The 13,355-nt window shown below is 39.4% G+C and overlaps 1 protein-coding gene across 1 annotated transcript in view; it reads right to left on the bottom strand.

Moving 5' to 3' along the window:
* Window positions 1-13,355, bottom strand: part of cacna1g (calcium channel, voltage-dependent, T type, alpha 1G subunit) — a 409,969-nt gene that overhangs the window by 256,008 nt on the left and 140,606 nt on the right. The window contains exon 2 of the mRNA XM_037691266.1: window positions 2,683-2,794. Within this exon, the coding sequence (XP_037547194.1) occupies window positions 2,683-2,794 (112 nt within the window). The remainder of the gene's footprint in view (window positions 1-2,682; window positions 2,795-13,355) is intronic.

Genomic DNA, 13,355 nt, shown 5'->3' on the forward strand with positions numbered 1-13,355 from the left:
AGACAAACACATTAATGATTATAACTCAGTGAATTTAACATATTTTAAACTAAACCTTGGCGTGGTAGTAGCTGAGGTTTATCCCTACCACTTACTCAAGTGCTATTAGATCAGAAAATATACTTTAAAACAGACAAGCATGGCACAGGAAGGAAGGAATTCTACTTTTATTGTCTTTATCTCTATCTCAGCTGATGCATTTTAATTTGTTGAACTTGTCACGATAAGTAAAAGTAAGAGACTAAAAAATAAAAGCTTAAATATTTTCTTCTTCTTCTTTTGGCTGCTCCCTTCAGTGAAATAACTCGCACAAAGACTTGTCAATTTTTTTACACCGGACTTCCTTCCTGACACAACCACAGACCACCGAGCTACCACAGCCCTCTGTGTGGAGCAGAGAGCTGCTATCTAGGACATCCAATAGAGCAGATGGTGGAGGTTAAGGGCCTTGCTCAAGGGCCCAGGGTGGGGCAAATGCGGGTGGAGGAAGGTTTGGGTGTTTTACCTTTCCCACTCATATTATGATGTTGTCGGTTCGGGAAGTTGAGTCTGCGACCTTTCCGATCACAGGCTCACCTTCTCTAACCTCTGCGCCACCAGCCACCCAAAACAAAGGCTTTAATATAACAGTGTGACTGAAGACTTGCCCAGGTGTCCCTGTGATCCTGCTAAAAGCTAGCTTAGTAGCTAAAAACTACAACAGTTAGCATAAGGAACATACCACAGAAAAACTACAACAGTTAGCGTTTAAGCTAATGTGCTTAACAACAAAGTCCATGCTCAATAATCCAGGTATACAATCCAACATTTTTCAGTCAGGTCATCTGGACAATTTCTTTTTTTGTGCTGAAACGTTTCACCTTCGATCCGGAAGGCTTCATCAGTCAAGGAAACACACAACGCAACTGATTCTTCCCCCAACAGCTCACTCTAAAGTGGAACAAACCAGTTCTGCTTGTGATAAGATGGTCTCTTTGGTACGCCCCCTCCTCTATTGCCGGCCCTCTTCCTTGTTGAAAGTCGTGTCAAACTGGTTGAAAACAACAAAGTCAACAACAAAGCACTAATATGCTTAAATAAGTTTTGTTTGTGTGTTTGTTCTTTACAGAGACACACGAAGTGACTGCCTCAAGATTTCTGTCTATTCTGGACCGATGGCCTCACTTCAGAGGTTTTACTACGATGAATGAATTCACCAATGAATGGCTGCAGAGGTTGTGAAAATATCTGAACAGTGTTAGATATTACTTCAAATGGGTCTAAAGTGTAATCAAGCCTATTGCTTCAATAAAATAAGTTTGTCAAAAAAAATAAAAAGGTCCGCAATACAAACCTGAGGTGCGCTGAGTGAAAGATGAACCTGGCAGAAAGGTTCACACAAACAGCTATAACTGAGTGACACGATGGGAAATGTCGGGTTGGGATGAAAAGACATTATTTGCACCGTGGCGCTGGAAATAAGACAGTTCTGAACCAGCAACTGAGGTGAAGATGCCTTGTGGCTTAAATGTGAGGATAGCAGCATCAGGAAGTGACCACAGTGTCAAAAAATAAATAAAAATAAAATAAAGAGTTTGCTTTAGTCTGCTGCCTGAGGAAAACAGGAGTTAAGGTTTTTACTCGTGTCTGTGTGTGTTTATTTGTCTGTAGTGTTAGCAAAATCTCTCATGAACCACAAGAACAGATTTTTATGTTATGAGTGCTTAGTGTATATTTAGTTGATGTTTTTCTTAGTTCATATCTTAGATGTTATTACTGTTTTTCTTATACATTTTATTGTTGGATGTAACTGGGACCCTGTGTACATAATTTCGCTCCACCACATGTACCACATGAGGTGCGAATGACAATAAAGAAACTCTGACTCTGACTCTGATCATGCCACGTGCTAGCTTAAAACTTTGGTGTTAACTGTTCTTGTCAACATCGTTTGTTAGCAAAATATCTTATCACACACAGAACAGATTTTACTTAAACTATCGATATAATCATAGGGTGGCACGGTGGCGCAGTTGGTAGAGTTGTTGCCTCTCAGCGCGAAGATCGAAGGTTCAAATCCTTGTCCAGGACCTTTCTGGGTGGAATTTTCATGTTCTCTCCGTGCTGCATGGGTTTTCTCCGGGTACTCCGGTTCCTCCCACAGACCAAAAACATGCATGTTAGACTGATTGGTAACTCTAAATTGTCTCTAGGTGTGAGTGAGAGAGTGAATGGTTGTTTGTCTTGTTTGTCTCTATGTGTCCCTGTGATAGACTGGAGAACTGTCCAGGGTGTCCCCACCTCTTGCACAGTGATAGCTGGATATGGGCACGATTGACCCCATGACCCGAAAAGAAAGAAGCAGGTAAAAGATAATGGATGAGATGGATATAATCGTACAGCTAATCAAAGTTATATAGCACAAAATTAGATTTTAACTCTGTCAATTTCACATATATTGATTCAAAGTTTACTGTGGTAGTAGCTGAGAGTCATCCTCAACACATATTCCGAGTACTGCCAAATCTCACCAGATTTCTCAGTTTACTCTTACAACCAGTACGACACAATCTGCAAGATTTGATGAAGACAGGTCTAACTCTGATCCCTCTCATCACAAAACGATGTTAGTTTGAAACTCGGGTGTGAAATGTTGTTAAAAACGTTCCGTCTTTAAATTTAAAGACATTGGAAAAGTCTTACCTGTAGGATTTTGCAGCGCTCCGAGACACAGTTGTTGTCTTCACAGGGATGAAACATGCCCAGTGTCACGCAGTTCAGCAGGATCACCAGCATTGATGCTCGCTCGAACCATGTGCAGGAATGGAGTTAAGGAATACACCACAGAAAAACTACAACACTTAGCATAAGGGACATTATTTGCAGAAGATAAAACAGAAAATGAAGTCAGAATTAGTGAAAAACAAGCTAAAAACTAAGTCCAACAAAATAGTGGCTTAAAGCTGAAACTAACAAAACAGTAGCTAAAAGGTAAAATCAGAAATGTGGTTAAAACTAAAACAGCAGGACATTAGACTAAATGTAAAAATAGCAATAAAAAGTAGCTAAAAGCTAAAAATTAAACAAATTATGATGAAAATTTAAAAGCTTATCAAAGCTTTGTTGAGCTCAGGTGCTTTTGTGTGACAAAATAAATTTAAAGAAGTAAATAAATAAAAAAACAAGGATCATATCTGTTGTGTTTTGAACATGCCAAACATTTTTATGTCTAAGCAGCTGAAAAAGCTAAATGTATTCTGAAGTTTTTAGTCCAAAATTTTTTAAAGAAACGTTGAACAGGAAAACTGAAATTTGACTCAACGTTGACACAATAATAGAAGCAAGCAAAGAGGGAAAACAACCCAGCAGCATTTCCTCAAGTGACCTCATTATCCCCCCTCACCTGGAAATTGATGCAGGTTTATCTCTTTTTTCCCCATTTACAACTAAACACAGTTATAGAGAACAAAACGATCCACATAAAGATGAAGGGAGCGTAACGTCCCACCTGTGGCTGCATTGTTCCTGTTTCACACTGAGAACCATAGATCTGTTAGCACGACACGCTGCTGAATGTTGCTTCTGTTGGCAAGGGAGCCGGAGAGGCACTTCAGAAGAGACAGTGGAAGGTGAAAGAGAAAACATCCGAGTCAGATATTGGTGGATGAATATGTCTTCATAATGTTATTGACTGCAGGGTTGGAGTAGATGGTCTTAATGCCGTTAGGCCAAACCAACAATTTGACAACAATGGGGACAGTAAACAATGAGGAGACTTTTACACACACACACAAGTTTGTCTTTCTGGATTTACAGGAACTTTGCATTGACGTCCATTCATTTTTCATTTATTTCTATAGCCTAACCCTAACCCTAAACATAACCATTACCAGTACATACCCAACCCTAAACCTAACCATTACCAGTACATACCCAACCCTAAACCTAACCATTACCTGTACATACCTAACCCTAATCCTAACCATTACCAGTACATACCCAACCCAAAACCTAACTATTACCTGTACATACCCAACCCTAAACCTAACTATTACCTGTATATACCCAACCCAAAACCTAACCATTACTAGTACATACCTAACCCTAAACCTAACCATTACTAGTACAAACCTAACCCTAAACCTAACATTACCTGTACACACCTAACCCTAAACCTAACCATTACCAGTACATACCCAAAACCTAACCATTACTAGTACATACCTAACCATAAACCTAACCATTACTAGTACATACCTAACCCTAAACCTAGCCATTACTAGTACATACCTAACCCTAAACCTAACATTACTGTACACACCTAACCCTAAACCTAACATTACCTGTACACACCTAACCCTAAACCTAACCATTACTGGTACATACCTAACCCTAAACCTAACCATTACTAGTACATACCTAACCCTAAACCTAACCATTACTAGTACATACCTAACCCTAAACCTAACCATTACTAGTACATACCTAACCCTAACCTAACCATTACCAGTACATACCTAACCCTAAACCTAACCATTACCAGTACATACCTAACCCTAAACCTAACCATTACCAGTACATACCTAACCCTAAACCTAACCCACCATCAGCACTTCTTCTTAAGTGGCTCAGGCTTTGGGCCCCATAAGGAGCAGTTGGTCCTCACAATGGAGTGTAAGTTGGAAAAATGGGCCTACAATGTAATAAATACACCCCCCCCCCCACACACACACACACACACACACACACACTCACACAGTGCCGCCTCTTTTGGGCTACATTCCTGAGCTCAAACACCCTCCATTGCATTTGTCCCATATATTACAGATAACTACTGCAGCAGCCTGAACCTAGCCTGGTTAACTGGGTTATAAACACAGTTTGTCATCTATATTCTGTGTGTGGGGTGTGTGTGTGTATACGTGCGTGCGTGCGTGCGTGTGTGTGTGTGTGTGTGTGTGCATACGTGCGTGCGTGCATACACACGTGTGTGTGTGTGTGTGTGTGTGTGTGTGTGTGTTGGGGGGGTGATATGTTAGCTAAACAAAAACCAGATTTCCTTGTGTGTGATGGTTTAAAAGGGTAAATGTGAGCACCGAGGCCCAGAGGACAAACGACTCGTCCATCTTTCACAGGATTAGGCTTCTCATGATCATTTGTCTCTCATCCATTATGTAACCAGGTCTGCTGGATTCCACAGACAACTTCCCTTTTTTCCTGCTGGTCTAATACAGCCACATATTTATGGCCTGCAGCTGATAGGTACATGGCCATGTGTGCGTGTGCATGAGGTCATTTATCTGTGCTGTTAGCAAAATGTCTCATGAACCACTGAACAGATTTTAATTTAATTATTTACCAAATGTAAATCTACGACTCATTTACTTGTAGAGTTAATCTAATTGAAGATGATTTATTTTTAGTAACAAGCACCTTGTTGCAACCCTTGCTATGGCACACTCTTGTTTGTTCCGTCATTATGTAATCAAACCACGATATTCATCAGTTGTTTTCTATTTTTAAAGTAAAGTCTGTTTCACAAACCAGCTTCATAAAGTATAATAAAAGCAATGCTGATGATCTCAATTGTGCACTTTTGTCAATATCGGCTTGTAAAAGCCGATATTTATTGAGTTTATACATCATCTAAACTTTAGATGCTTTAGATTCTAAAGCATCTATAGGTGTCTAGACAAGTCCAAGTCTTGTAGAAGTTAAAACATGGTTTAGAGATTAATGAAACATCTACCTGTAGGTGAAATTAGTCACAGTGAGTAAGGATCAAAGTTCCTTATATAGCAAATAAAATTATGTTTCATGTCTTCATAGAAATGTATGACAATATTGTAACATTCACAATGGCATTTGTTTCCTTTTTCAGCTGATGGAAACAAGATAGTGGGTTTTATTTTACTTTAACCAGTGAATACAGGGTGCAGTGATGGGTACGGTAGTTACAGCCAGTTATGAATCTTAGCACACCATGATAGGCAGCATCCAAAATCTGCAGGGTGCTTGCAGGAGCATTCATGTAAATAATCTCACCATAGTCAATGGAGGGAAGGAAAGTAGCAGTTGCAAGGTATTTCATAGCGTCCAGAGTTAGACAGGATCTATTTCTGAAAAAGAAACCCAATTTTACTTTCAGTTTTTTTAAATTTCTTACGTACTTACTTACATACTTATTTATGTACTTACTTACATACTTATGTACTTACATACTTATTTACGTACTTAAATATTAATCTACTTACCTACTTACTTACTTACCCACTTAGACATGGCTTACTTATTTACATACTTACTTAAGTACTTATTTACTTGCATACTTACATACTTACTTGTGTACTTACATATCTACTTATATACTTGCGTACTTACTGTACATACTTACTTGTCTACTTACTTAAGTACTTACTTAAGTACTTATGTTCTTACTAGGGGTTGAACGAGTATATAATTTTTAAACTCGACATTAACATAATAAAACCCGAGTAGAACTCGAGTATTTGATGACGTCATAGATCTCAAGATACAAAAATAAATAAATAAATAAAACCACAAAAAAAGGTAATTATTTACAAAAAAAGACCAACAAAGCATTGGGAGCGTATATTATGCTCCTACCATTTATCATACTGCAAATAAGTCACAGGAAAGACTAAACTTTTAGTTATTATTATTAAACTGCAAACGTGAAGAAACACGCAGCACGTCAAAAACGAAACTTAACAGTGGGGGGGGGGGTCGACCACCCCGCACCACCACCAGTTGTGGTGCGCATTAAGTTTAGCTTTAGAGATTAATATGTTTATAGATTATTTTTATAGGTTTAGAGATGAATATTTTTTGCTTTTTGTTTGTGAAACAAGAGGAAGCTGGTTCTGGTTCGGTGGATTGCACCCGGTGTTACACCATACTCTGTGACCTGCAACAGTGCAACACCGCCCCCTACGGTCATATGGTGGTCACATAATATGACGTCGCTACGGACACTCGACCTTACATTTTTAACCTCGATAGATGTTCTAGCAATCGATGTGTAGATTACTCGAGTACTCTGTTAATGCCCTAGTTCTTACTTACATAAGTATATACAGACTTGCTGAAGTACTTACATACTTGTTTGTTCAGTTTGCCATGGTCAGAGCAGCAAGGCCCTTACGTTTGTACACGGGCCATGGTGTCATGGACCCGACTCATATGGCCCTTCCTACAGCTGGTGGGCTCACAGGAAAGCAAACCCCTGTTGCTCCTTCAGACTGAGCCCAACCGGGCTCTATGAGTAGAGACCCAGTCACCTGGCGTTCACCAATAAGCCCCTCCCCAGGCCTGGCTTCAGGATAGGGCTCTGGTAACTCATGTCCTAGCAAGGGACCCTGAGTTATTTGATCTTTTCTGTCCATACAAGTGTTTTGAATCTCTTTGTCTGGCCTGCCACCTAGGACCAATCTGCTTTGGGAGATCATTCCAGCATAGCTCCTAGCATCATTCAGTCACACAAACCACAATGAGGTGGCGATTCAAGGGGGATATAAGGAGGATTTATTTTGACGATTTCACCACAGCTGCCACTGAAGACTGGGTACAGCCATATAAATCAGTTCTAATGTAATTGGTGCTCTTTGACAGGTTTTCATGGTTTCAAAGCTTTTGTCGTGTGTTGTTTGTGTTAGAGAAAAGGTAAATTGAAGGAACAAAGTACATGGTTGGATTTCTATGTTTAGCATAGAAGATCCAGTTTTGTAAGGGCTACAGCTATAGACTAAACATTGAAATTACAACATTTGGTTATCAGGTGTGAACTTTAGCTAATTGGAACTACTTCCATTCAGAAACAAATATATATTCTGCAGGTCTTGTTGTCCTTAAGAACCATAAAAATGTGTCTTAATTTCAGACTGGGGCAAAATAACATTTAAAAAAAAGAAAATATCAAAGGCTTTCATGAGTCATTATATATAATAGAAGCTCCAAAACCTAATTGTGGATTAGTATTAAATATTTGATGAGTCCTGGGGGAACTTTGGGGATACCAGCTGGATAACAACAGCTGAAGGGCCAAGCATGGTTATGTCACACACTGGAGGACCCACAAAAAGTTCTGTGAATCCAATTAAAAACAATCAGGTAATAGAAAAAATAGGATAATTAAACATAAAATCAACTCTTTGGTCTCTAGAGTAGGTATGATAGTACCAGAGGTTTTTAATTTTTCATATTGCTGGTGACACACAGCGAGACTTCTGGTAAATGTTTGATGTGGATGATAAGGAGTTAGAAAATCACCGAGCTTCATGGTTTGTCTGCATTTTTCACTGTATCGTCAACAAAACGTCACCGTGTCACTGAAATCAATCCGACTCCAGGTGTAACAATCACACCTGAGCTCATTTTTAATTATTTACTTTGACTAGTAAACTAAACAGTTAGCTTTCTTATTACTGAGTTAAAATGTGTTTATTTTAGCACACTGTAATGAATTGTGTTTACATTTTTAAATGCTGCTTTTTTTTCTTAACATTCAAAAAAAGATAGTCTTGGGCAGTAAAGGACATGTTGCTACAACACTATGAAATTTCACTTTGTTATTGTAACAAGATTCAGTGCTGGTAAATATAAAATCGTCTCATAAATGGACGGCTATAAATTAGGATTTAAATTATAATAGAAAACCTCCAAAAAACTAAATTGTGTTGAGTCATAAAGCACCATGTTTTGTTTCCGTTGAAGGATGGAGTCGTCTAACTTTAACCGAATTAATGACAGACAGTTTGGTTTCTGTCAGTTCATGACAAATCATGTTAGCTCATTTTTTTACATGAACAGAATAGCAAGCAGGCATGAACATGGACAGGTTGATGTCTAATTATACACTTTAACAAGATAACGTTTCTTAGTGTAAATACAGACTGTCCAAGGTGGAAATTCCAAAATGCAAACAATTAATTTGATATAACTGACCTTACACTGGTTTGCCAGAGAAAAACTATTCCCCAAATGTAAAAAAAAAGTTAAGTCAGGTCTTCTGGACAGGTTCAAAAAACAAAAAAAATTGTAAAAATGTTTTGTCTTTTCTCGGATGAAAGACGAAACATTTGTACAATTTTTTTTTTGTTTGTTCTTTGAACCCGTCAAGAGGACCTGACCTAACTTTTTTAGATTTTTCTACCTGGATTATTGAGCATGCATCAGGATATGCCCCAAATGTCCTTTTAAAGGCTTATTCTTCTATAATCAGTACCATCTATCTCCTGTAGTCCTTAGTTATTCACTTTAGAATGGTGCGTGATACAGGATCCATCATCTAGTAACAATTCAGTTCTCTCTTGTAAATTATTCCTCGAGGCTCAATGGGATTAACCTGTCTAAATAAAGGTAGAATTAAAAAATCATGGACAGTCTCTGTCTCTACCACATTGTCTTAAAGCTGTCTTTATGGAGATTATGTGGTTTACTCCTTACAATCAATCAAAAATAAAATTAATTATAGATCTAGCATTCCCTAAATAAATACATAGCCTTTCACGTGATTATTCTGAACTAAGATCATTGTTATGGCCTGAGGTCATTTGGTTGAGCAAAAGTGTTTGCAGGTTGGTTGCTGACTCAGCTGTGCTGTGGCCCATCTGGGATTGGCTGCTTCACTTCCTGAATCCTCCCCAATGGACATCAATCTGCATCCTGGTTGGCTTCTTCACCTCCTGCTCCTCCAACCACAGAAGAGGCCTGCCTATTTAAACCCAGCTCTCCTGCCATTCAGGGCAGCTGTTGTTTAGAGCAGTTCACCACTTGTATGGGTTTCTGTGCCTTTGGACTTGAGTCTCTTGACGTGAATTGTTTGGCTTTGGCCAACAGTTAAATCCTGCAGTTGGTTGACGGTGTTGTTTGTAAGCCCCTTAAAGCAGTTAGAAGGCTTACTTGTTTACTTTTGTTTTGACTCTTTGTAAATTTGGTTTGAGTATTCATTCACTTGGTTAACCTTAATTTTGTTAGTGACTTGGTTGTGAAAACTTTGTTGTAATTTGTACTTTGAAAGTACCCCTCCTTTTTGTTAATGTTAAATTTTATTTTAAACTGACCAATTAAATTATTACTTTTATTCAAACTTGTTCCATCTGTGTTTTTAATGTTACCTCCCCTTCTTCTGGTTGAGCTGGGTCGTAACAATCATCTTATGATAAAAGGGATGAAGTTACAGATACTTTGTTTAAACTTTTTTATAATGCCTTATCCCATGCGGCAACCATTACCAAGCATCTCTTTCTCTCGCGACAGAGAGAGAGATAGAGAAAGAGAGAGCGAGAGAAAGAGACAGAATCAAGTATAAGTAAATTTGAATGTAAACAGAAGAAGGTCCTGGCATCCCATGATGCAGTGGTGAAGTGGTTGTGGTACAGGAGGAGATTAGACCATGTATAAGTGTCTCTAAAATTATATGTTGGCAGTCCAGTTACTTTTGAGCTTCAGTGAGCTGTCCTCAGCTTCAACATTTGTGGCCTAGAGATCATCATCCGCATTTAAATATAATTGTTGTTCTACCTTAACGTGGCAGAGCGTGTAGAAACTGGAACTTTTATATAACTTCTGAATAACTCCTATACTTTTATACTTTGTGTTTTAGTCAGAATGTAGTACTGTACATTCTGTTCTGTAAAATATCTATGTAGAGCTACAGTGTGACATGATCAAGGGATCAAGATCAAGGGCCCACAGTGGAGCGAATGAGGCAGATGTGGGTGCTTCACCTTGCCCATCACTATTTTAATGTAGTGATTGGAGGATTTGAACTGGCGACCTCACAATCACAGGTGAGGTCCACTCTAACCTATGCACCACCACTCCCAAATTACAAATAAAGTATTTATGTTTTAAAATTATTTAGATCACTTTTACATGTATGAATGATAAAATTGCTTAATAACAACCAAAAATATTTTGTAAGTCATTTTTAAGTGGAATCAGAGATCTGAAGTATGTTCAGTAGGAACTTCACAATTACTTGATGATAATTTAATCCTTTATTAAACTTCAACTAATAATAAGATTAATTACTTCTCTCTGACAAAAAACAAAGAATGTTAAACACAATCGTTCCACCTGAGCCTTTCAGATCCCAGCAGTGAAGGAAACAACCAAAACATCTAGTTTACTGCTGGTCTCATGGGATCAGTCAGGTAGATAATAATAAAGTGCTGTGTTGTCGTCATTATATGTTCGCAAACAATGATGAAATTACTTCTCTGCATTTAACCCATCACACCTGTGATACACCCTGGTGTAGCAGTGGACAGCTATGTAAGCACCTGGGGAGCAGTTAAGGATTGGGTGTCTTGCTCAGGGACACCACGGCATGTGGGCATGGTGGGGAGTTGAACCTGCAACTTTCTGGTTCCAAGTCGGCTGCCTTACCTCTACACCATCTCATCCCCCAAAGTGTCAGTTAGCACAGGATCCCCGCAGAGCTGTTGTCTCTGTCCTAATTTTTTGACTCTGTACACTTGACAAACCATCGTTATTAAATATGCTGATGACACCACTGTATTGGGGCTCATCCAGGACTCTGGAAGACCACATTATAAGCTATGGAGAGAAGAACGACCTCATCCTCAACACAGACAAGACTAAAGAAATCCTATTGAACTTCAGGAAGAACCCTCCCCCATTAAAGGGACTGAGGTAGGGAGGCTGACAGCCATAGATTCTTGGGACTGCAGTTTACATCAGACCTGAGCTGGTCTCTCAACACCTGCCAAGGATCTAGTACTTTATAAGCATTAAATATGTATAATTTAACTTTTTAAATCAATATTCCTCTCCTGCCATTGTTCTTTTCCTGTCTTTCCACCTGGAGTTCTATAATTAAACCAAAGAGCAGCGGTGTGTTTGTAAGAGTTAACACACACACCTTCACGGTGTCAGCATTCAGACAAGTGGTGATGCCCCGAAGGATACATTCAATTAGAGCCAAGATACATGGGGATATGCTCTGTCAGAATGTGGAAGCTAGAAGCTGGCATGCTTTCTGCCACGGGCGCACACGTGCAAACACAAAGCATTTCATCAGAAAGGCAACACAACCCAAGTCATCAACACCTCAGTACACAATCTGTGCCCTCCTGGGTTCTCCTCCGCTCACTCTCTCCCTCCAACATCCTCGCTCTGTCACACTGACACCAACATGCACAAAACATGAGCACAATTAAAGTTCCTTTCTTCTTGTTTAATGAAGGGAGAACAAAACACAAACTTAACGCCCTGCCTTGCATCACACTGTTGTCTCCCCTCTGACGGTGTCTGCTAATGATCTGACACCAGACACATCAGGACCTAAAGAACAAAGAATCAAACCGAAGTCGGCACATGTGCACGAGTGTGTAGCAGAGAAATAAGGTCACAGAGTTGTTTGTTAAAAAATTTAAGTTTCATGAAGTTCTGTTTAGCTCCTGTTTCTTTCATGAGGGTGGGGAATGAATCCTCAGCATGTGGGGGTGAGGTACACACTGTGAGAGGGCAATCGATAGTCAGGCCTCTTTAAGTAGTCATTATTCGTGTTTACTAGAACTCTCAGGACGCAGCTCTGCACTCGTCTTCACACAAACCACACAACACCAGCTCTACACTGTGCTCTTAATCTCCATCTTTTGCAGAGAATGGAATAAATCTTGAGCTGTTGTGGATATGAGACTTTCCTCTGGTTCTGTATGATTGATGGTCTGAGCAGCTCTGATGTTCAACTTCATGTTTCAAAGAGTGGTTGCCACCACTAAAGAACCTCTAGTCTGTGTCAAGTCTCTGGCTAGACTTAAGCAACAACTTGAATGCTTTATTGTGCCCTGTAACAGAGCAAAAAGGGGGAATTGGAGACACCCTCCGTCCATCCAGTAATGTTTTGAGTATGATAATTTGAAAAAAAGATGAGGTACTGACTTCTAATATGGTGTGTGGCTGTACAAAATGAAGTTGCCACATCAAAATCCAAGTGTTTCCCCTACCATTATACAAGCAAGGCACCCCGCCCTGTCAACAGAACCGAGATACATAACCGAACCAAATAACCCTATTTCGATGACTGCCGGCACTGACATAGTGCCAAGCTAGCGCAATACAGACTAGCTAAAAAAGCAGGCAGCATTTGTTTCCCTCATGCCCCCCCACCCCCTCCCACCCACACACACACACACACCCCAGCACCAAAAACTGTAGATACTAACAGCGTGCAACACAGACATTTGTCAGTCTCCACCATCTCCACCCCACCCCCAGTCGACAAAAATCACGGAAGAGATGAGCGCCCTGTCAAGGCAAGTAATGTAGGGGGAAACACTGTATATATATATATATATATATATATATATATATATATATATATATAT

The sequence above is a fragment of the Nematolebias whitei genome, chromosome 17 (assembly GCF_014905685.2).
Source record: "Nematolebias whitei isolate Nwh7 chromosome 17, NemWhi1, whole genome shotgun sequence".
NCBI classification, from domain to species: Eukaryota; Metazoa; Chordata; class Actinopteri; order Cyprinodontiformes; family Rivulidae; genus Nematolebias; species Nematolebias whitei.